The sequence below is a fragment of the Macaca mulatta genome, chromosome 19 (genome assembly GCF_049350105.2).
Source record: "Macaca mulatta isolate MMU2019108-1 chromosome 19, T2T-MMU8v2.0, whole genome shotgun sequence".
Taxonomy (NCBI): Eukaryota; Metazoa; Chordata; class Mammalia; order Primates; family Cercopithecidae; genus Macaca; species Macaca mulatta.
Window position 1 is genome coordinate 70,503,301 of NC_133424.1, and position 21,617 is coordinate 70,524,917.

Sequence of the window (21,617 nt, forward strand, 5' to 3'; positions counted from 1 at the left end):
TCCCAGAAGTGAGGACTCCAGTCTGGGGCCACTCAGGATGGACACAATGTACCAGAAGTGAGGTAGATCTCTGCAGAGTCCCTGGGGTCCTCATCCAGTCTGAAGAACATAGCACCAGCAGCCCTAGACCTATGAGGTCATATTCTGCATCTTACCCTAGCACCTTGGGGACCTGGGGAGGCAGGACCACCCTGGGCCTGGCAGGCGGGTGCATGAGTCTTGGCTCTGTAGTATTCACCACCCCACACCTGAGGGCACCTGCCCTCTGCAGCATGGTGGGTCATTCTCATGAGGTCTATAAAGATGTCCATTATTAAGTGACCATGGTGGCCAGGCCACAGAGTTCACATTGACCTTGCCTGAGATTGCATTCTCCTTTCCACACTGAAGGGGAAAACAGGTTCAGAGGGGTGGGCTGAACCTATCCTGATGAGTGCTGCCTGTTTGCTCCCACCCTCCCTACAACCAGCACTCCCCCATGCCCCTCACTCAAGACCAGGGAGGAGCCCACCTAGCCCCTCCTGCAACCACGCAGACCCCAGTGAGAGCCCCGAGGCTGCTACTCTGCACAGGATGGAAGGCAGGGGTAAAGGCCATTGGGTGGTGGCAGTTGGCTGTGCCCCTCACCAGAGACTGACCCCCTGACCAGGCCAGCTTCAGGGCATGTGTCCTTTCCTGAGCTGTAACTGACCATAGTCCAAGGGGCCCACTGTAGGGAGTCCTCAGCAGCCAGACAGAAATGCCCCTGGATTGGGGTAAGAAGAGCCTTTACAGGCAGGCAGTGAAGAAACACAGCTGCTGGGCATCTGCTATGTGCATGCCTCAGGGGTGGGAGTAGAGGGCAGGCATAGCCCTGGGACCTGGGTCAAGTGGCTGGGCCCTTGGGATCCCGAGTTGGAGGGATACCCCCTTGGAGGCAGAGGTGGGCATCAGAGGGTGGCCCCAGGTGGTCCTGGAGTCTGGCCTCGTGAAGGCCACGTCTATGCGTGCTGCAGGCAGACATACAGTCAACAGTGGTCGCTACCTCCAGAAACCCAGTTCTGCTCATGAGACTAGGTCTAACAAGCTGGGACAGGCAGAGGGATATGAAGGAGTCATGGGCAGACATACTGTCCACACTGGCTGCCAGGGTGGCCAAGTGAATAGAGTGAGCTGGGGCACTCACTACCGTGCCAACCCCACGCACGGATGAGGACCCCGGGTCGAAGACCCACGTCCTCAATCCCACGCAATAGCTCAGGCCCTCTGAGAGGGTTCGCTGTCTGCCCAGCCAGGCCTGAGCTGTTCAGAGGGCCTACCTGTTCACAGGCAGCTGGGGGAAGGGACAGAAGTGAGGGGGGGCAGCGGATTGTTTGCTGGCGGGAATAATCTCCATCTCATGGCTTAATCTTCCATCCCTCCTTTCAGTCTTTGGCTAAAAACCTATGTTTCTGGCCCTCGGAGAGGTCGGCCCGTTCAAGAGGCACCCACCCCTGAGAGCCAGGTCTGCAGACACGAGGGCTTCGTGACGTTAGCCCTGAGGGCAGGGAGCTGCAAGCCCTCGCGCGGGCTCCCCGGCCGTGGAGGACGCAAGGACAAACACGAAAGGCCCCCGACCTACTGACCCCCTCCTCCCGGACACTGTGCGTAGCCTGTAGGCTACCTCCGTGCTCCACCCCGAGCGGGTAGCGCTGCTCCAGCCGCCGCAACCCCGGGCCCTCGTGCCGGCGGTCTCCCCTCTTTCGCGGGCGCGATTACTGCATAGCAGGCGTGAAGGGCGCGGGGGCTGTGGGGGAACCCAGCGTGGTATGACAGGAAGGATCCCCCTAGGAAAAAGGCCCCGCCAGAGGCTTGGGACCCAGGACTCGCGAGCGTGGTGTTCCCAGGTCGGGAGGTGGGGGAGGGGCCGCGTGTGGGCAGGCGCATGCGCGCGGCAACCCGGACCTGTGGAGTGGCGGTGACCACTGGGCCCCACTCAGCCAACCCAGGTCCGCAGCACGCGCGTGCCTGTGAGGCGGCTGTCGCCGCGGAGAGGAGCCAGAGGGAACTGAACTGGCTACTCCCGCGACAGGTGGGATTTAAGGTCAGCAGCTGAACAAAGAAGCGAGCGCGGGCCGGACTTTTTTACTTATTACACATGGCGGCGTTGGCCTCACAGAAATCTCTGCGCTTCTGCAGGCGCCCACAAGACAGGGCAAGTATGGGGTAGCCAACATCCGCCAGACCCGCTTCTAGGGCCGCTTTTGCAACTGCGCATGCGCTTGGGCTGCACCCGTTCCCTCTAGTCCAAAAGGTTCCTCTACATCCTTCCTCCGGATTGGTCCTTAGGGACATGATGGCCTTTTACGCAAGCGTCGCCCCAGCTGACCCGGAAGTTTTCTTCCCAGTTAAAAGCGTTGGCCCGCTGCGCGCGGCCTCTTCCTGTCTGTGCCAGGGCGGCGCGTGGTCTTCCGTGAGCGGCAGAGACGCTCAGGCTGTGTTCTGAGGTGAGACCGCCGCGGGGCCGGGGATCCTAGGGACGGTTCATGGTCTTTCCAGGATAGTACGCCGCGACGTAGGCCTTTCTCATTAGGTCTTACTTCTGTCTCTGGAAAAAAAAATGTAGAAGAAACGGGCGCGGTACCAGTTACTCTTGACTTCTTCCTGGTGCTTCGCTGCTTCTAGCTTTTCCGCATAGCGGGGCTTGGGGATCTTGGTTTGGACTATGCAGTTGTACTCTGAGAGGAAATTTCTATTTCTTAGGCACACAGTGCACTCTTGTGCTCTGTGTAACTTTCCCTCCTTAATAGCAGCCCCTAGAACCTTCATACTGTCGGTCAAGAATCGAAACCTTTGGGTTGATTGTGCCACACAGTACCTACCGTGGTCCTTGATGTCATATAGCGGTCCCACCTCACGGCCAAGGAAACAGTCCGAGGCAGAATGTTAACTTGGGTCAAAGACCATGTGAATGCCGAGGTTGTGGTTTGATTTACAGCCGATGCAATGTAAGGACATTTGGCATCTGCTGAGCCGTTATACCTTGGTCCCAATGCAGCAGCTGTTGACTGGTGGGCTGCCAAGTCTTGAGCCCAGGGGTTCTAGGTGAAAGACAGATGCTTCTTGCTGAGAGCTGAGTAATTTTTCTAGTGCTTGAAAACACGTTCACAGCCTGTCTTGGTCCTTTGCGACTCCCCAGTTCATCAGCTCTGGGGTAGCCTCAGAGTTGGGGATGGCTGCGCCTCTGCTCCATGCTAGCTGGTCTCTGACGTTTTTTTCTTGTCATCACCCTGTCCCAGGATGACCGAGTGGGAGACAGCGGCACCAGCTGTGGCAGAGACCCCAGACATCAAGCTCTTTGGGAAGTGGAGCACCGATGATGTGCAGATCAATGACATTTCCCTACAGGTGAGGGGAACTTGTGATTGGCCTTCCCGGCTGGGGGCGGAGATTATTCCAGGAAGGAACACATCAAACTTGTTGATGTGCCACTAAGTCAAGAATAGAGGTCATAACAGGTAAAGAAGGGATTCCTTGACCACCACATCTACCATATCCGCTCTTACATCCTGTTCAGAGATGACTACAACTTTTGTCAGGAAAGGACTCCTTCACCAGAAGGAGCATCACATCTCACATATGGTATTTTTGTTACTGTTTTTGTAGTAAAATACATAATATCCAGTGTCATTCTTCTGCATGTGAATATCCGGTTATCCAATACCATCTCTTAAAGAGATTTTTTTTCCCCCCCAATTGAATGGCCTTGGCCACTTGTCAAAAATCAGCTGGCTGTAGATGTATGGGTTTCATTATGGACTCTCAGTTGTATTCCATTGGTCTATATGTCTGTCCTTCTCACATATGGTATTTTTGTTACTGTTTTTGTAGTAAAATACATAATATCCAGTGTCATTCTTCTGCATGTGAATATCCGGTTATCCAATACCATCTCTTAAAGAGATTTTTTTTTCTCCCCCATTTTGCAATTGGGAAGTGTGAGTTGTCCTACTTTGTTCCTACTCCATACGGTTTTACACATACCCTTTTTCTCCCCTCCCCACCAAGGCATCATTAAGAATTTTGTGGGCCTGTAATCCCAGCACTTTGGGAGGCCGAGACGGGCGGATCACGAGGTCAGGAGATCGAGACCATCCTGGCTAACACGGTGAAACCCCGTCTCTACTAAAAAATACAAAAAACTAGCCGGGCGAGGTGGTGGGCGCCTGTAGTCCCAGCTACTCGGGAGGCTGAGGCAGGAGAATGGCGTGAACCCGGGAGGCGGAGCTTGCAGTGAGCTGAGATCCGGCCACCGCACTCCAGCCTGGGTGACAGAGCGAGACTTCGTCTCAAAAAAAAAAAAAAAAAAAGAATTTTGTGGGCCTTAGGAACTTTCACTTTTGTGAGCCCTTCCTCCATTAAAAGAAAGTATTTGAAATTAAATTTTGTGACTACATTGGTATAAAGATGAATATAATTTGGGTTGTACTTTATTCACTTTCCTCCTCTTTTTCTTTTTTTAATCATTAAAGTTTTATCTTCGAGATAGGATTGCTGTCTTGTCACCCAGGCTGGACTGCAGTGGTATGATCACAGTTCACTGCTGCCTCGATACACCTGGGCTCAGGGGATCCTCCTGTCTTAGACTCCAACTAACTGGGATCACAGGTGCATGCCACCAAATCTGCTACCTTTTGTTTTAGAAAGAATGGAAACTTTTTTGTTGTCTGTAAAGATGTCAGGGGACTTAGACACCTTACCTAATGGATAATTCAGCCTTGTTTTTCACTCTGAATATCTTGTAGATCTTTCCTTCATGGGTTATTTCAGGGGGTCCACAAACATTTATTTATTTATTTATTTTTTTTTTATTTTTTTTTTATTTTTTGAGATGGAGTCTTGCTCTGTGCCCCAGGCTGGAGTGCAGTGGCGCCATCTCAGCTCACTGCAAGCTCCGCCCCCCCGGGTTCACGCCATTCTCCTGCCTCAGCCTCCCGAGTAGCTGGGACTACAGGCGCCCGCCACCTCGCCCGGCTAATTTTATTGTATTTTTAGTAGAGACAGGGTTTCACCGTGTTAGCCAGGATGGTCTCGATCTCCTGACCTCATGATCCACCCGTCTCGGCCTCCCAAAGTGCTGGGATTACAGGCTTGAGCCACCGCGCCCGGCCCCTATTTATTTATTTATTGAGACAGAAGTTCGTTCTTGTCGCCCAGTCTGGAGTGCAGTGGCACAATCTCGGCCCACTGCAGCCTCCGGCTCCCAGGTTCAAGTGATTCTCCTGCCTCAGCCTCCCGAGTAGCTGTGATTACAGGTGCCTGCCACCATGTCCAGCTTTTTGTTTTTTTGAGACAGTTTCACTCTTGTTGCCCAGGCTGGAGTGCAGTGGTGCAGTCTTGGCTCACTGCAACCTCTGCCTCCTGGGTTCATGCGATTCTCCTGCCTTGGTGGGGAGGGGAGAAAAAGGGTATGTGTAAAACTGTATGGAGTAGGAACAAAGTAAGACAGCTCACACTTCCCGGTTGCAAAACTTAATACAAAATTCTGCTGTCCCGAGTAGCTGGGATTACAGGCACATGCCACCATGCCCAGCTAATTTTTGTATTTTTAGTAGAGACGGGGTTTCATCATACTGGTCAGGCTGACCTCTTAACTCCCGACCTCAGGTGATCCGCCCGCCTCAGCCTCCCAAAGTGCTGGGATTACAGGCATGAGCCACTGTGCCCGGCCTAATTTTTGTATTTTTATTAGAGAGGGGTTTCTGTTAGCCAGGCTGGTCTTGAACTCCTGACCTCAGGTGATCGACCCGCCTCAGCCTCCCAGAGTGCTGGGATTATAGGCATGAGCCGCCACGCCTGGCCTTATTTATTTATTTGTGAGATAAGAGTCTCACTCTGTCTCCCAGGCTGGAGTGCAGTGGTGCGATCTCTGCTCACAGCAACCTCTGCCTCCCAGAGGTCAAGTGACTTTCCTGCCTCAGCCTCCCAACATACTGGGGTTATAGGCATGAGCCACCGCGCCCAGCCCACAAACATTTTCATTATAGGCCCAGATAGTAAGTGTTTTAGACTTCGTGGGCCACATTGGGTCTCTGTTACTTTTTTTTTTTTTTTTTTTTGAGATGGAGTCTTGCTCTCTCACCCAGGCTGGAGTGCAGTGGCATGATCTCGGCTCACTGCAACCTCTGCCTCCTAGGTTCAGGTGATTTTCCTGCCTCAGCCTCCCTAGTAGCTGGAACTACAGGTGCATGCCACCACGCCCAGCTAATTTTTGTATTTTTAGTAGAGACAGGGTTTCACCATGTTGGCCAGGCTGGCCTCAAACTCCTTGATCTACTAAACATTTGTTAGGTGCCTGTTCCACTAGGGAAATAAACATCAACAGGAGTTCACTGTATTTTAAACACCTGTGCAAGGCTCCACTGTTGGGCCAAACCCTTGCTGGGGAATTTGGTGTGTGCAATTTTTTTGCTGTATAATGAAAGCCCTGCCTGAATGCCCTTCACCAGACTGTGAGTTTTTTTTTTTTGTTTTTTTTTTTTTTTTTTTTGAGACGGAGTCTGGCTCTGTTGCCCAGGCTGGAGTGCAGTGGCCGGATCTCAGCTCACTGCAAGCCCCGCCTCCCGGGTTCACGCCATTCTCCTGCCTCAACCTCCCGAGTAGCTGGGAGTACAGGCGCCCGCCACCTCGCCCGGCTAATTTTTTTTATATTTTAGTAGAGACGGGGTTTCACCGTGTTCGCCAGGATGGTCTCGATCTCCTGAACTCGTGATTCGCCCGTCTCGGCCTCCCAAAGTGCTGGGATTACAGGCTTGAGCCACCGCGCCCGGCCGTGAGTTTTTTTTTTCTTGCAGCCAGACTATGAAATAGTACTGAGAGTTTCAGTGTCTTGTGTTCTTTTCCCATCATTCGTTGTATTTGTAGAAACAGGTAGTTTGTATATATTCTAAGAGGCAAGTGATAGAATGGCCTTGGGTACATTTTGTAATGGAGCTATCAACAGCAGTCTTCTTTGAATACACATAGCTCCTCTCTTCCCCTGTACATACACAGGGTTAATTTTTTGGCATTTTTCTAGATTTTTATGGGGGGATGGCTATGTAAGTATAAGAAGGCTTGTTAAATGATTGTTTTAAAACTGTGGTTCTGGGCCAGGTGCAGTAATCCCAGCACTTTGGGAGGCCGAGGTGGGCAGATCATCTGAGGTCAGGAGTTTGAGATCAGCCTGGTCAACATGGTGAAACCCTGTCTCTACTAAAAATATAAAAATTAGCCGTGCATGGTGGTGCACACCTGTTGTCCCAGCTACTTGGAAGGCTGATGCAGGTGAATCGCTTGAACCTGGGAGGTGGAGGTTGGGGTGAGCTGAAATCATGCCATTGCACTCCATTCTGGCCAACAAGAATGAAACTCCATCTCAAAACTGGGCCGGGCATGGTGACGCATGTCTGTAATCCCAGCAATTTGGGAGGCTGAGGCAGGAGAATTGCTTGAACCCAGGAGGCGGAGGTTGCAGTGAGCTGAGATGGTGACATTGCACTCCAACCTGGGTGATAGAGTGAGACTCTGTCTCAAAAAAAAAAAAACCCAAAAAAACAGAAAAGTTGTCAGCCAGGTGCGGTGGCTCATGCCTGTAATCCCATCAGTTTGGGAGGTTGAGGCAGGCAGATCACCAGGGGTCAAGAGTTCAAGACCAGCCTGGCCAATGTGTCGAAACCCCATCTCTACTAAAAATACAAAAATTAGCCTGGCATGGTGGCATGCACCTATAGTCCCAGCTACTTGGGAAGGTGAGGCAGGAGAATCGCTTGAACCTGGGAGGCAGAGGTTTCAGTAAGCCAATATTGCACCACTACACTCCAGCCTGGGAGACAGACTCCATCTCAAAAAACAAACGAAAAACAAAAAAACTGTAGCTCTTATGGTCCCCTGTCTTAGGGGACACTTAGCAATGTCTGGATACATTTTTAGGTGTGAAAACTGACCGGTAGGGTGCCAGGCACCGTGGCTCATGCCTGTAATTTCAACACTTTGGGAGCCCAAGGCGGGCAGGTCGCTTGAGGTCAAGAGTTCAAGAATAGCCTGCTCGAAATGGTGAAACCCCTTCTCTATTAAAAGTACAAAAAATTTAGCTGGGCTTGGTGGCATGTGCCTGTAATCCCAGCTACTCAGGAGACTGAGGCAGGAGAATCACTTGAACCCAGGAGGCAGAAGTTGCAGTGAGCCAAGATCGCGCCACTGCACTCCAGCCTGGGCAACAGCAAGACTCAGTCGAGGGGGAAAAAAAAGAAAGAACAGGCCAGGAGCAGTGGCTCACGCCTGTAATCCCAACACTTTGGGAGGCCGAGACGGGTGGATCGCGAGTTCAGGAGTTCAAGACCAGCCTGGCCAACGTAGTGAAACCCTGTCTCTACTAAAAATACAAAAAAAAAAAAACCTAACTGGGCATGGTGGCAGGTGCCTGTAATCCTAGCTACTCTGGAGGTTGAGGCAGGAGAATTGCTTGAATCTCGGAGTCAGAGGTGGCAGCAAGCTGAGATGGCGCCACTGCACACCAGCCCGGGAAATAGTGTGAGACTCCGTCTCAAAAAAAAAAAAAAAAAGGCGGGGGGTTGCCAGTGGCATACCAGATGGCTGTTAAACATCCTATAGTGTGTAGGATAGCCCCCCAAACAATTATCTGGTCCAAAATCTAGTCTCCTTAGATTCCCACTCTTTGATTATAAAGGAAGTGTACTTTTTAGCGACTTGGTAAAGTCACCTGTTCAGGGTTTTTTTTCCTCATGGTGGATGGGGCTTATATCCAAGTCCCCTAGGGAGGCATACCAGGGTCCCAGACGGCTGTTGGACTACCCCCAAATGGGTACTCGATTTCTCCTCTGGTGTCTGGCCAACACCCATGCTGCTCCTGACCATTTTCCCTTCATTTCCTGCTCCCTGCTGCCCCAGGATTACATAGCAGTGAAGGAGAAGTATGCCAAGTACCTGCCTCACAGTGCAGGGCGGTATGCCGCCAAACGCTTCCGCAAAGCTCAGTGTCCCATTGTGGAGCGCCTCACGAACTCCATGATGATGCACGGCCGCAACAACGGCAAGAAGCTGATGACTGTGCGCATCGTCAAGCATGCCTTCGAGATCATACACCTGCTCACAGGCGAGGTAGGGCTCTGTGGCCTGGTGAGGGCAGGCTGTGCCCTCAGTACATCCCAAAGCCCCACAGTGTGTATGCCAGGCGTATCCCCTGTGTGGTGTGGTCACTCTTGTTTTAGGGGTGAGGAAGGGGGAGGAATGCATGGGGCTGGATGTCAGGCTCATAGCCCCCTTCTCTCTAGAACCCTCTGCAGGTCCTGGTGAACGCCATCATCAATAGTGGTCCCCGGGAGGACTCCACCCGCATTGGACGTGCCGGGACTGTGAGACGACAGGCTGTGGACGTGTCCCCACTGCGCCGTGTGAATCAGGTGAGCCTGGGGCTTACGCAGGTGGCAGGGTGGACACAGCCATGGGAGTGGGTGGGGTCTTGCCTGGGGCAGGAAGGCTTGTCTCTGCCTACATGTTTTACCTGCAGCATCACTTCCTCTAGGAAGCCTTCCTGGATTCCCACCCTGCATAGGGGCAGATCCAGGCTCTGGGTCCTCTTCTGGACCACATTTCGCAGAGGTCTTTCCTTTGGGTGTATATTTTTACACTGTGTGTGTATGTGTACTTTTTTCTTTTTTTTTCTTGGATAGTTTGAGAATCAGTTGCAGATGTTCCGATTGTGTTTCCCCTGAACACAGCAGGTGTCTTAACAAAGATGACCTACTCGCATCGTCACCCCCAGGAACGAATTTAACAGTAATAGAATAGTCAAATCAGTCATTGTTGCATTTAGCATCTGTGCCCAGAATGCCCTTTATAGTGGCTCATTGTCAGTCGGGTCCAAGTTAAAAGCAAATATATTGCCTCTTTTTTTTTTTTTTTTTTTTTTTAAGAAATAATTGAGATCGAGTCTGTGTTGCTCAGGGTGTTCTTGAACTCCTGGTCTCAAATTATCCTGTCCCCTCAGCCTCCCAAAGTGGTAGGATTACAGGCATGAGCCACCACACCTGGCCGCATTTTTTGTTGTCGTTGGGTTTCTTGTTGTTTGTAGAGGTGGGCTTTCACCACGTTGCTCAGGCTGGTCTCAAACTCCCTGCCAAAGTGATCTTCCTGCCTCAGCATCCCAAAGTGTTACAGGCGCAAGCCACCGCGCCTGGCCATCTAGCAGTTTGCTGTTGAGACGGGTCTCAATCTCCTGTCGTTGGGGATGCAACTTCAGCCTGTGTGTGTGTGTCTGGACACTTGCTCTTGTGACCCTCTGTCTGATTGCAAATCTGGCATGATGTCACCTCCCCTTACCTCCTGTCTCAGTGGACCTATGGGTGACATGGCTGACAGCATCTCTTGGGGGTGGGCCCACGGTGCTGGAGGACCGCAGTCTGTCCTTTAGCCTGACCCCTGCTCTCTCTAGGCCATCTGGCTGCTCTGCACAGGCGCTCGTGAGGCTGCCTTCAGGAACATTAAGACCATTGCTGAGTGCCTGGCAGATGAGCTCATCAATGCTGCCAAGGTGGGTGAGGGCACTCTGGTTGGGGGGTCTTAAGTTCGGCGTTTGTGGGGGTCCTTCAGAATTCAGAGCTGACTGTCTGTCTCCTTGCAGGGCTCCTCCAACTCCTATGCCATTAAGAAGAAGGACGAGCTGGAGCGTGTGGCCAAGTCCAACCGCTGATTTTCCCGGCTGCTGTCCAATAAACCTGTCTGCCCTTTGGGGCAGCCCCACCCACCTCTGCCGTTGTCTGTCTTCGTTGGGGGTGGTGTGGGTGGCATAGTCCTGGTGGCCTTGGGAGCTGCTCACCTTCCTGACCTGTTTGCCTGTGGGGACCTGGAAGCATTGCTGACTCAGAACCGTGGCACCCCAGGGCTAGCAGGTGGGGCATCGGAAGCAGGCCAGGCTGCCTGGAGTGTCCCAGCAGGTACTGGAAATGAGATGGGGTTGTCCATAACTTCTGAGGGCGTGGCGTGTGAGATGTTGCTCTGGTCTGGGTGGGTGGGTGGCTTGGGTGCCTGTGAGGTCTGGGTAGTCACAAGACCATCCTGAGAGGCTTGTCACCTTGAAGTAGCCCTGGGGAGAGCAGGAAAGTTCAGCTGTTGGGGCCACTTGATTTCAGATCTCTAGCTTTGCCCCCCTCTTGGAGTGTGGGCTGGTTTCACCCTGGCTAGGTTGCACTCCTGGTTACCTCCCCAGCCACACTGGTTGTGGCTGCAGCCCAGGCCTGTACGCCCGGTTTCCGTGGGTTGTACGGGTTCCTTTCCGCCAGTGTCCATGCAGCGTCATCAGGCTGCTGGGGACAGGTTGGGACCCACCCAGGGCCACAGGCTGGTGACTCTGGTAGAGGACTCATCAGGTTCTGAAGGGTGGGGTGGGGTGGGCCCAAGCCCACCCTTCCACAGCCCCCATCATCTGGCCAAAGCAGGCTTGGTGTTCATCCTCGTGGCGCTGGCCCAGGGGGCGGGGCAGGCAGTCAAACGGGTCCAGCGGGTACCTGGGACCTGGAGGGGTGGCCCCAGATGAGCACCCTCCCCCTGGGAGGGTACTTTTGAGCCCAGCTGCAGGTAGGCCGGAAACGGTCAGAACAGGCAGGGACACGCCACTGGCCAGAGGGAGGAGGCGTCCACAGGTAGGAAGGGTCCCGCAGGCCGGCTGGGGTCTGTCATTGCTCTGTGGGTGCCCCCTGGCTCCTGTGCTTGGCTCCTCTCTCAGCAGAGTTCCTTTCCCAGCCTAGGTGTCAATGTCTCTTCCACTGGGGTGTTGTATGGTCCTCCAGGTTCCCTCCGCCGAGCTCCTGGGGGCTGCATATCTCTGCTCCTCTCTGGGTTAGGTCTTTTCCATCCCTGTCTGGAGTCCTCACCATCTCCGTGTTCAACTTGTCTACATTTCCAATGCAGGAACTGGTCCCCCGTGGGTCCATTCCTATCCCCGGTCTCTGCCTCGGGCCTCCCCATCTTCCCTGCTCCTGGACGTAACTGTACCCTTCTCGGGATGGTCCTGCTCTGTACTGGGGGATCCTCTCTAGAGTACGGTCTTCAGTCTTCCCTGGATTCCCTGGTGGTCTCAGAACCCGCTCCATGCTCCACCGCCTTCTTCCCTGCCTGACCTCCTCTCCTCGCAGGTCCGTTCCGATGCCCTGCCCTCGGCCGTTCTGGCTCCGCCATTCCCGGGCCCCCCAGGGCTCGGGTCCCAGCTCCCCAAGCAGAGGGGAGGACCAGGAGGAGGAGGAGGAGGGGGACGGCAGCCCAGGCTCCAGCCCCATCCTGTCCCCCGCCTCCCCGGTGGAGTGCCTCATCTGCGTGTCGTCTTTCGATGGCGTGTTCAAGCTGCCCAAGCGCCTGGACTGCGGCCACGTCTTCTGTCTCGAGTGCCTGGCGCGCCTGTCGTTGGCCACGGCGGGCGGCGGCAACGCGGTGGCCTGTCCAGTGTGCCGCGCACCCACGCGCCTGGCCCCCCGCCGCGGACTCCCCGCGTTGCCCACGCAGTCCGGTCTCCTGCCCCGCGACGCGCGCGCGCCGCCCTCTCGCCAGGGCTCCGTGCGCTTCGACCGGCGCCGCGGCCTCCTCTACCTGCGGCCGCCGCCGCCCCCGCCCGGGCCGCGCAAGGCCCGCGCCCCGCCGCCCCCGCCGCCTCTGCGCCTGGGCCGCCCGCTGTCGCGCCGCCTGTCGCTGGCCAGCCCGGCCTGGGTCTTCAACGCGGCCGTGGCGCTGGCCGTGCTGGTGGCCGCGGGCCTCGTGGTCTCGGGCGTCTACATCTTCTTCCTCATCCCGCACGCCACCTCCTCCGGCCCCGCGCGGCCCCAGCTCGTGGCGCTCGCCCCAGCGCCAGGCTTCTCTTGGTTCCCGCCGAGGCCCACGCCGGGGGTGCCCTGGACCCCCGCCTGGACGCCGCGCCCCACGGGCCCTGACCTAGACACGACACTGCCAGGAACTGCAGAAGATGCGCTGGAGCCCCAGGCGGGCCCCGAGGACCCGGTGGAGAACGAGGGGACGCTGGACAGGCCATCGGACGGCACGTGGGGCACAGAGGCTGACCCCGGCTGGGCCCCGTGGCCACGGGGTGCGAGGAGGCCGTGGGGCCCACAGTAAGGGCGCCAGCACTGCAGTCCTGCCGCCAGGCCTGGCACCCCCGTGTTATCTGGGGCCTTTAGCAGGGCACACAGCACTTACCTGTTTCTCCAGGCTGGGGCCTGGGGCAAGCATCGTTGGCATTGTCATCGTGGGGCTGGATCCTCTCAAGGAGCAGACACCGCAGTCATCCCACAAGGATCCTCTGGGAACACCCCTGACCCCCATTCTTGTGGCTGTACAGCGGAGGGTGCCCTGACCGTGACCTCCATAAGGGTCCTGCTAGCGCTTGCTCCTGCTCCGGAACCCCTACTCCGTGGGGGTGCAGGTGGAAGCATCCCTGATCCTCATCCCTTGTAGGAGTCCAGCTGTGGACACCCCCGACTGACATCCATGCAGGTGCCCAGCCAGGGGCAGCCCCACACGGATCCCTGAACGGGTCCTGCTGGGAGTACCCCCATTCATCCTCACCACAGAGTGCCGGGGGAGCGTCCTTACCAGCACCGGAGGCCGAAGCACTCATCCTTCGGACTGGCCACAGGTGGCAGCCATCTTTGGAGGGCAGAGCTGTTGCGGCTATTATTCCCTGGTTACAGCGCCTCCCCAACTGGCCCATTGCAGGGGATGTCCCACCTCTCCGTCCATCTGTGGAGTTTGTTTTCTACTGCCTGCAGCCTGGGCCTGGGTGGGCTCCAGCTGTCTACATGCTGATCCTGGGTGTAGAGTTGCCATCCTGCACACCTGGTTGGGGCTAGGGCTCAGACTTGAAAGAGCAGGGTGTTCTGGCCAGGGCTGGGGAGGAGCTTGAGTCTTAAAGACTGGCACCCGCTGCAATCCTAAGTCCCAAACTGCTCTGGGAGCCTCCGCTTCCCCCTGGGTCGTGGCTTCTAGGTTCCTCCCAATATGCTGTGGTGCAGCTGAGCTCATCATGGCTCAGAGAGGCCAAGGTCACCCCAGGGGTCACAGAGAGGCAGACAATGGTGGGGGTGGGAGTCCTGGACCTCCTTGGTTAGCCAGAGGCATCCTAGTCCCTTTCCCTGGCCACCAGAGTCCCCATCACCCCCGATTAATATCTTGGTGCCAGTTACTGCAGTTCTTCCTCCAGGGCTCCATCTGTCCTGCTCAGCCTCCCTTCTTGTGCCTCAAGGTGAACCCTGAGCCTTCCCGATAGACAGCAGCCTGCAGGGAAGGTGGTGTATGGGCTCCTGTCCTCTTCCTCCCAGAAGCCTTCCTGGGTTAGTTATGGGGGAAGATGGCAGCTATCCTCTGTGCAGACTGAACCTGGGGCTTCTGTTTCCTCCCAGGCCCTGCACCCCCGCATCCTGCCTCACCTCACTCTGGGATGGAGTGCTGTGTTTTGGGAATGGGCACCCAGCATGTTCCAAAGAGAAATATGACTTCTACGTAGCTGGAGGCCCCTGTTTGATTTGTTTACGTGTGTTCTCAGCATCAGTATACCAGCATACAGTAGGTGCCAAACAAGGGAGTGTCAGAATTGCAGGTGACCCAGGCAACCTGGGAATGCACCCTGGGCCCAGGACTGTCTAGAGCTAGCTCTGGTGTAAGCTGCTGCTTCCAGGTGGGAACCAGAGGAGGAATACTAGGGAGTCCATAGTGTGTCTTCCCAGACCAGTTCTTGCCCACACCCACATGCCGATGTCACCCACAGGGGCTGGGACCAGTGTACTGAGTCACTGGGCAGCCACAGCCCAGCCTCATAGGGAAGAAACCTGGTCAGACAGCAGCAGAGTTGGTGGTCTATTCATTTTCTCTGGCTGCTGTGACAAAATACCCCCAACTTAATTATTTAGGACATGCGTTTATTTATTTATTTATTTTTGAAACGGAGTCTCGCTCTGTCGCCTGAGCTGGAGTGCAGTGTGATCTCGGCTCACTGCAACCTCTGCCTCCCGGGTTCAAGCAATTCTTCTGCCTTAGCCTCCCAAGTAGCTGGGATTAGAGGCGCCCGCCACCATGCTGGGCTAATTTTTGTATTTTTAGTAGAGACAGTGTTTCACCATGTTGGTCAGGCTGGTCTCAAACTCCCGACCTTGTGATTTGCCCACCTCGCCCTCCCAAAGTGCTGGGATTACAGGTCTGAGCCACCGCGGCCAGCCTTAATTAATTAATTAATTAATTTTTTTCTGAGACAGAGTCTTGCTCTGTAGCCCAGGCTGGAGTGCAGTGGCGCAACCTCGGTTCACTGCAACCTCTGCCTCCTGGGTTCAAACGATTCCCCTGCCTCAGTCTCCCAATTAGCTGATATTACAGGCGCCTGCCACCATGCCCAACTTTTTGTATTTGTAATAGAAACGGGGTTTCACCATGTTGGCCAGGCTGGTCTTGAACTCCTGGTCTCAAGTAATCTACCCACCTCGCCTCCCAAAGTGCTGGGATTACAGGCACGGGGCACCATGCCTGGCTAAACACACACTTACTATCTTGCAGTTCTGCAGTCCAGAAGTCCACAATCAGTTTCCCTGGGCTAAAGTGGAGGGCTAGTTCTTTCTGGAGGCTCTAAGAGATAATCCATTTCATTAGTTTTTCCAGCTTCTAGGGCTGCATTCCTTAGCTCCTGGCTCCTTCAAAGCCAGCAGTGCAGCATCTTCAAATCTCTCTGACCCTCCTGCCTCCCTCTTTCACTTATAAAGGACACTATGAGCACATGGCACCTACCCCGATAATCCAAGATAGTCTCCCCATCTCATGATCATTAATTTAATCACACCTGCAAAGTCCATTCTGTGGTGTCAGGTAAAAGATTCACAAGTTCCAGGGATTCGGACTGGGATATCTTTGGAGGCCATTATTCTGCCTACCATAGGGTCTCAGAGATCCTCCTCATTGCTTCCCTCTCCCACCCAACCTAGGAGAGTGGGGGTGTGCAATAGTAGATCTGACCCAGACGGGCCAAGCAGGGGGTCAGAAAGGGGCTCTTGCCTGGTGTTGCACAGAAGAGGGAGAGAGGATGCTCTCTGCCTGAGGGTGGTCCAGGAAGGCTGTCTAGAGGAGGCAGCTATGTCCTAAAGGATGCTCAGGAGTTGGCATTGAGGCCAGTGGCGTAGCCTGCACAAATACAGGAGGACCTGGGGAGGCCAGGGGTGGGGCTGAGGGTATTGGGTGGAGCTGGCCCCACGCTCTGTCTTAACCAGCTCGCTCCCAGGGGCTTTTGTGGCTTCTGCACTCTATCAGCTTGGAGCCAGGGGCCTCATTCTCTCTTGCAGTAAATTGAGGCTGATAACTGAGCCTAGGGGTTGTCGAGCATCTGGTCTGCTGATTACTACCTTAGTGCCCGGTGTCTGCCTGCCTACCCACTGCCTTCAAACAAAGGGGCTGCCTGAAACCACCCAGGGGGATGCCTCCCACCCTTGCCCAGCCTCAGCCAATCTCCTCTTTCTCTTCTTCAGAGCTGGAGTTGTGCCCTTCTAGCCTCTCTCTGACCACTCCATCACTAATGTACACCCTGCCCCTTAGCACTTCGGCCCCAGACTTGCTCTTCCTGGCAGGCCTGGGTGCTTGTGAAGCCCGGTGCCAGAGGGCCCAGCACGGGACAGCATTTGATTCTCTTTTCTGTAAATGAAGGACAATAAATCCTCTTTTTCTCTCATCCACAAGTGTTTACTAAGCGCCTTCTGTGTACCAGGCCGCACCAGTGTGCGGAGCAAGGACCAACCTCAGGGAGCAGACGAGGTCCAGGGGGCTAAGCCAACCGAGTCATGGTTCCGGTAGCATTGCCTCCCCCGCCACGCTCAGGGGTCCCCTGCGCCCCAAGCCCTTCCCAAATCCTGCCATCCAGCTCTCCTACCCACCCTGCTGGAGGGACGCCAGGGCCCGGTTTTCGGGTTCCGCCACTCTTTCCTCAATGAGGGTCGGAGAGGTCCCTGCCCACGCCGGACCCATCCCCGGCCGTCGCGACACCCTCTTGTGATCAGGCCGAGGGACCAAGGGCCAAGAGCGGGGCTTCGCCGGACGCTGGGAGGATCACTGTCCAGACGGACAGATGGGGAAACTGAGGCTGACCAGCTGGGCAGGGCGTGCATTCGAACCTGGGTCCTGGAAGCGTTCTGCAAGATCCCTTCTCACCTCAACCGCACGTGCTGGCATCTTTGGGTTTCCCTCCTTCCCAAGATCACAGCTGCAGTTCTCTCCTTCGCCCTTAGAGTCACCACCCTGCCTTCTCCCTAGTCATGCCCCGGGCTGGCCCCGCCCAGAACGCGGAGAGGCCTTCGGGGAAGCCCGGACCAATCGGAGGCCCTATGTAGGGTTGAAGAGGCGGGACTCTGGTCGCCATAACAACTCATCCCGCCTGCGCTGCGCCTCCATCGTCGCCTCCGCACCGCAGCCGGGTTAGGTGAGGCAGGGAAGGCGCGCCAGACTCGACGGCCAATCAGGGACCCGAGGCCGGCGTTGCCATGACGACCACGTTGCGCCGGAGAATGCGACAGGTGCCGGGGCCGCGGGGAACTCTGGGAGCTAGCGGTGAGCACAGTCAGCACCAACACTCGGATGGCGTTGGCGAGAGGAAAGGCTGCGGCGCGCAGAGCAGGGCTGTGGCGCCCAAGGTTGTGAGACTCGAGGTTGCGGGACCCCAAGATGGGGGACAGGAGGCTGCGGGGTTTTAGGTGAGCAGCAAGCGAGAGAGCCAGGCCCCTCGAGCGCCTTCACGTGTTTTGTCCCCATGCCACGCCGGGGCGGGTCTGTGGCACAGTCTCGCGGGCTTAAGTTGTTGGGGGGCGGTGGCTGTGAGTACAGATCATATAGTTATGAATATATTTTAACGCAGATCCAAACAGGATAACGTGAGGATCCTATATAGTGAGACTCCTCAAAAAAAAAAAATTTTTTTTTTCTTTTTAGCCGGACGTGGTGGCCTGCGCCTGTAGTCCCAACTACTCGGGAGGCTGAGGCAGGAGAATCGCTTGAACACGGGAGGCGGAGGCTTCAGTGAGCCGAAATGGCGCCACTGCACTCCAGCCTGGGCAACAGAGCGAGAGACTCCGTTTGAGGCGGGGGGAAAAAAAAAAGCTTTTTTTGGCCGGGCGCGGTGGCTCAAGCCTGTAATCCCAGCACTTTGGGAGGCCGAGACGGGCGGATCACGAGGTCAGGAGATCGAGACCATCCTGGCTAACACGGTGAAACCCCGTCTCTACTAAAAAATACAAAAAACTAGCCGGGCGAGGTGGCGGGCGCCTGTAGTCCCAGCTACTCGGGAGGCTGAGGCAGGAGAATGGCGGGAACCCGGGACGCGGAGCTTGCAGTGAGCTGAGATCCGGCCACTGCACTCCAGCCTGGGCGACAGAGTTAGACTCTGTCTCAAAAAAAAAAAAAAAAAAAAAAAAATCAAAAAAAAAAAAAGGTGTTTTGTTTTGTTTTTTTAGTGCAGTCAAATTCGAACATAGGTTGATTGGATCACATAGCTGACCCACCCTAACCCCACAGCCACCCGCAAACCTGGTTAGTGCTGAGGTCTTCTCATCCCAGGGAGACTAGGGTTCGCACTGACTCCCCTGGGGCCCGGCTTGGCGTGGCAAAGCTGGGAGTCTCGCCCTAGGTTGGGGTTTACTCTGTTCTGTCAGCCGCTGCAGAAGGAGCAGAGGGTGATAGGAGAAGTGCCTAAGAGGGGCCACAAGCTACCTGTGGCCTGTGGCCTCCCACCAGGGGGATGGATGCTTTCATTTTTATCCTTGTGGAAAACTTCACATTAAGTATTGGACTTCTTCAAAGAATCTCCCAGATATCTACTTGTGCTTTCAAAAAATTACAGCTTTTTTGAAAAATAATTTACATACCATATCATTTGCCCATTTAGAGTGTACAATTTAAGGCCGGGCGTGGTGGCTCACGCCTGTAATCCCACCACTTTGGGAGGCTGAGGTGGGCGGATCACCTGAGGTCAGGAGTTCGAGACCAGCCTGACCAACATGGAGAAACCCCATCTGTACTAAAAATACAAAATTAGCCGGGTGTGGTGGCACATGCCTGTAATCCCAGCTCCTCGGGAGGCTGAGGCAGGAGAATCGCTTGAACTCGGGAGGCAGAGGTTGCAGCGAGCCAAGATTGTACCATTGCACTCCAGCCTGGGCAACAAGGAGGAAACTGTGTCTCAAAAAAACAAAAAAACCAATAGATCTGAATAGACCCCTCACCTAAGAAAAATACATAGATGGCAAATAGGCATATGAAAATATGCTCCACATCATAAGCCATTAGGGAATTGCAAGTTGAAACAATAATGAGATACTACTATACACCTATTAGAATGGCTACAATGCAAAACACTGACAGCACCATATGCTAGCAAGGTTGTGAGGCAATGGGAACTCTCATTTACTGCTGGTAGAAAGGCAAAATGGTGTATAGCCACTTTGGCAGTTTCTTACAAAAAGTTAAATGTAGTCTTACCATATGATATGGCAGTCACACTCCTGGGTATTTGCACAAATGAGAACTTACATCCATGCAAAAATCACACAAATTATTATAGCAGCTTTATTCATAATTGCTCAAAACTTGAATCAACCCAGATGTCCTTCAATAGATAAATGGCTAATCTCTGTTACATCCGCACAATAGAATATCATTCAGCAATAAAATTAACTTGGCTACCAAGCTATGAAAAGGCATGGAGAAGTCTGAAATGCATATTGGTAAGTGACAGAAACCAGACTGAAAAAGCTACATACTGTATGATTACAAGTTTATGACATTCTGGAAAAAGTAAAGCTATAGAGACAGTAAAGCAGTGACTGCCGGGGGGGTTCAGTGGGAGGGAGGAAGGGAGGAATGAATAGTAGCACAAGTAATTTTTTTTTTTGGGCAGTAAAAGTATTTTGTGCCATATTGTAATCGTGGATACATGAGTTTATGCATTTGTGAAAACCCACATAATGTACAATACATACGGGTTTAGTTAATAATGTACTAATATTCATTTTAAAATGTTAACAAATAGGCCAGATGTGGTAGCTCACACCTGTAATCCCAGCACTTTGGGAGGCTGAGGCAGGCGGATCATGAGGTCAGGAGATAGAGACCATCCTGGCCAAAATGGTGAAACCCTGACTGTACTAAAAATACAAAAATTAGCCGGGTGTGGTGGCATGTGCTTGTCGTCCCAGCTACTTGTGAGGCTGAGGCAGAAGAATCCCTTGAACCCGGGAGGTGGAGGTTGCAGTGAGATCGCGCCACTGCACTCCAGCCTGGGTGACAGAGCCAGACTCCATCTCAAAAAAAAAAAGTGAAACTAAAGTGAGGTCCAATGAAGCAGTGCCAGGAAAAACATAATGAGTTGTTAAGCCCAGGAAAGGTAACTGGTTAAGAGTAAGAGCTTGGGGGGCCGGGCGTGGTGGCTCACGCCTGTAATCCCAGCACTTTGGGAGGCCGAGGTGGGCGGATCACAAGGTCAGGAGATCGAGACCATGGTGAAACCCCGTCTCTACTAAAAAAATAGAAAAAATTAGCCGGGCGCAGGGGCGGGCGCCTGTAGTCCCAGCTACTCGGGAGGCTGAGGCAGGAGAATGGCGTGAACCCGGGAGGCGGAGCTTGCAGTGAGCCGAGATTGCGCCACTGCACTCCAGCCCAGGCGACAGAGCGAGACTCCGTCTCAAAAAAAAAATAAAGAGTAAGATCTTGGGCCTGAGACTTCCTGGAATCAAACTGTAGCACTGCCTCCCACTGGCTTTATGACTCAGGGCAAACAGCCTATGGGAGACTCAGGCCCCCTGGACCCTCTACTCCTCTGCTCCACCCATGGGAGAGATCAGGCCCATCTCACAGAGAACAGATTTTCCTTTCTTTGAGATGGAGTATCACTCTGTTGCCCAGGCTGGAGTGCAGTGGAGCCATCTCGGCTCACTGCAAGCTCCGCCTCCCAGGTTCACGCCATTCTTCTGCCTCAGCCTCCCAAGTAGCTGGGACTACAGGCGCCCGCTACCATGCCTGGCTAATTTTTTGTATTTTTAGTAGAGACGTTTCACCGCGTTAGCCAGGATGGTCTCGATCTCCTGACCTCATGATCCACCTGCTTCAGCCTCCCAAAGTGCTGGGCCGTGCCTGGCCAGGAACAGATTTTCAAGAACAATTCGAGGATATATATTAGCCCAGGACAGGTTATGGGATGACCAATGTCTTCAAATTAGGCAGAAAGAGGGGACAAGTGGGGGACAGGGTATACGCGTCAGGGGAAGTAGGCAAAAAGGTGGACTGTTTAGTAGGGGATCAGGAACATAGAAAAGTGGCAAGGCTAGTGACCTTGGTACCCAGACACCAGGGGTATAACTCAGGTACTAGGTGTGAGAACAGCTCAACTCCAGGGATACTTCCATCCCCAGCCTGCAATCTCCATGGCTGAGCCTCTGATAACTTTTGTGTTATTCCTGGTTTCAAGTCTACCTGGTCCATCAATCAGTGCTCTTGTCTGCACTCCAGTTGGGGGAACTCATGAACTGTAAAGGGCAATCCTGTGGGGGAATGAACAGGTTGGTCAGTCCAGCCTAGGGCAGACTGACCCACCATGGCAGTCC

General features: G+C 54.2%; 3 protein-coding genes and 1 long non-coding RNA gene across 5 annotated transcripts in view; 3 read left to right on the forward strand and 1 right to left on the reverse strand.

Moving 5' to 3' along the window:
• Positions 1 to 1,856, forward strand: part of LOC144337127 (uncharacterized) — a 2,892-nt gene extending 1,036 nt beyond the window's left edge. Inside the window, exon 2 of the long non-coding RNA XR_013409795.1 lies at positions 335 to 1,856. This is a non-coding gene — a long non-coding RNA (uncharacterized LOC144337127). The remainder of the gene's footprint in view (positions 1 to 334) is intronic.
• Positions 1 to 7,868, reverse strand: part of LOC144337123 (uncharacterized) — a 12,931-nt gene extending 5,063 nt beyond the window's left edge. Inside the window, exon 1 of the mRNA XM_077980244.1 lies at positions 7,584 to 7,868. The gene's annotated coding sequence lies outside the window, so the exon portion shown is untranslated. The remainder of the gene's footprint in view (positions 1 to 7,583) is intronic.
• Positions 1,888 to 10,762, forward strand: RPS5 (ribosomal protein S5). 2 transcript variants are annotated; one of them, XM_028838449.2, is made up of 6 exons: positions 1,888 to 2,050; positions 3,258 to 3,366; positions 8,908 to 9,117; positions 9,291 to 9,419; positions 10,451 to 10,549; positions 10,640 to 10,762. In XM_028838449.2, exons 2-6 carry the CDS (start codon positions 3,259 to 3,261, stop codon positions 10,706 to 10,708), a joined length of 615 nt encoding a protein of 204 aa, XP_028694282.1. In that variant the 5' UTR covers positions 1,888 to 2,050; position 3,258; the 3' UTR covers positions 10,709 to 10,762.
• Positions 10,763 to 11,603: 841 nt separating this feature from the next.
• Positions 11,604 to 14,888, forward strand: RNF225 (ring finger protein 225). The gene is made up of 2 exons (XM_077980241.1): positions 11,604 to 11,657; positions 12,150 to 14,888. Exon 2 carries the CDS (start codon positions 12,160 to 12,162, stop codon positions 13,114 to 13,116), a length of 957 nt encoding a protein of 318 aa, XP_077836367.1. The 5' UTR covers positions 11,604 to 11,657; positions 12,150 to 12,159; the 3' UTR covers positions 13,117 to 14,888.
• The last annotated feature ends 6,729 nt before the right edge of the window (positions 14,889 to 21,617 follow it).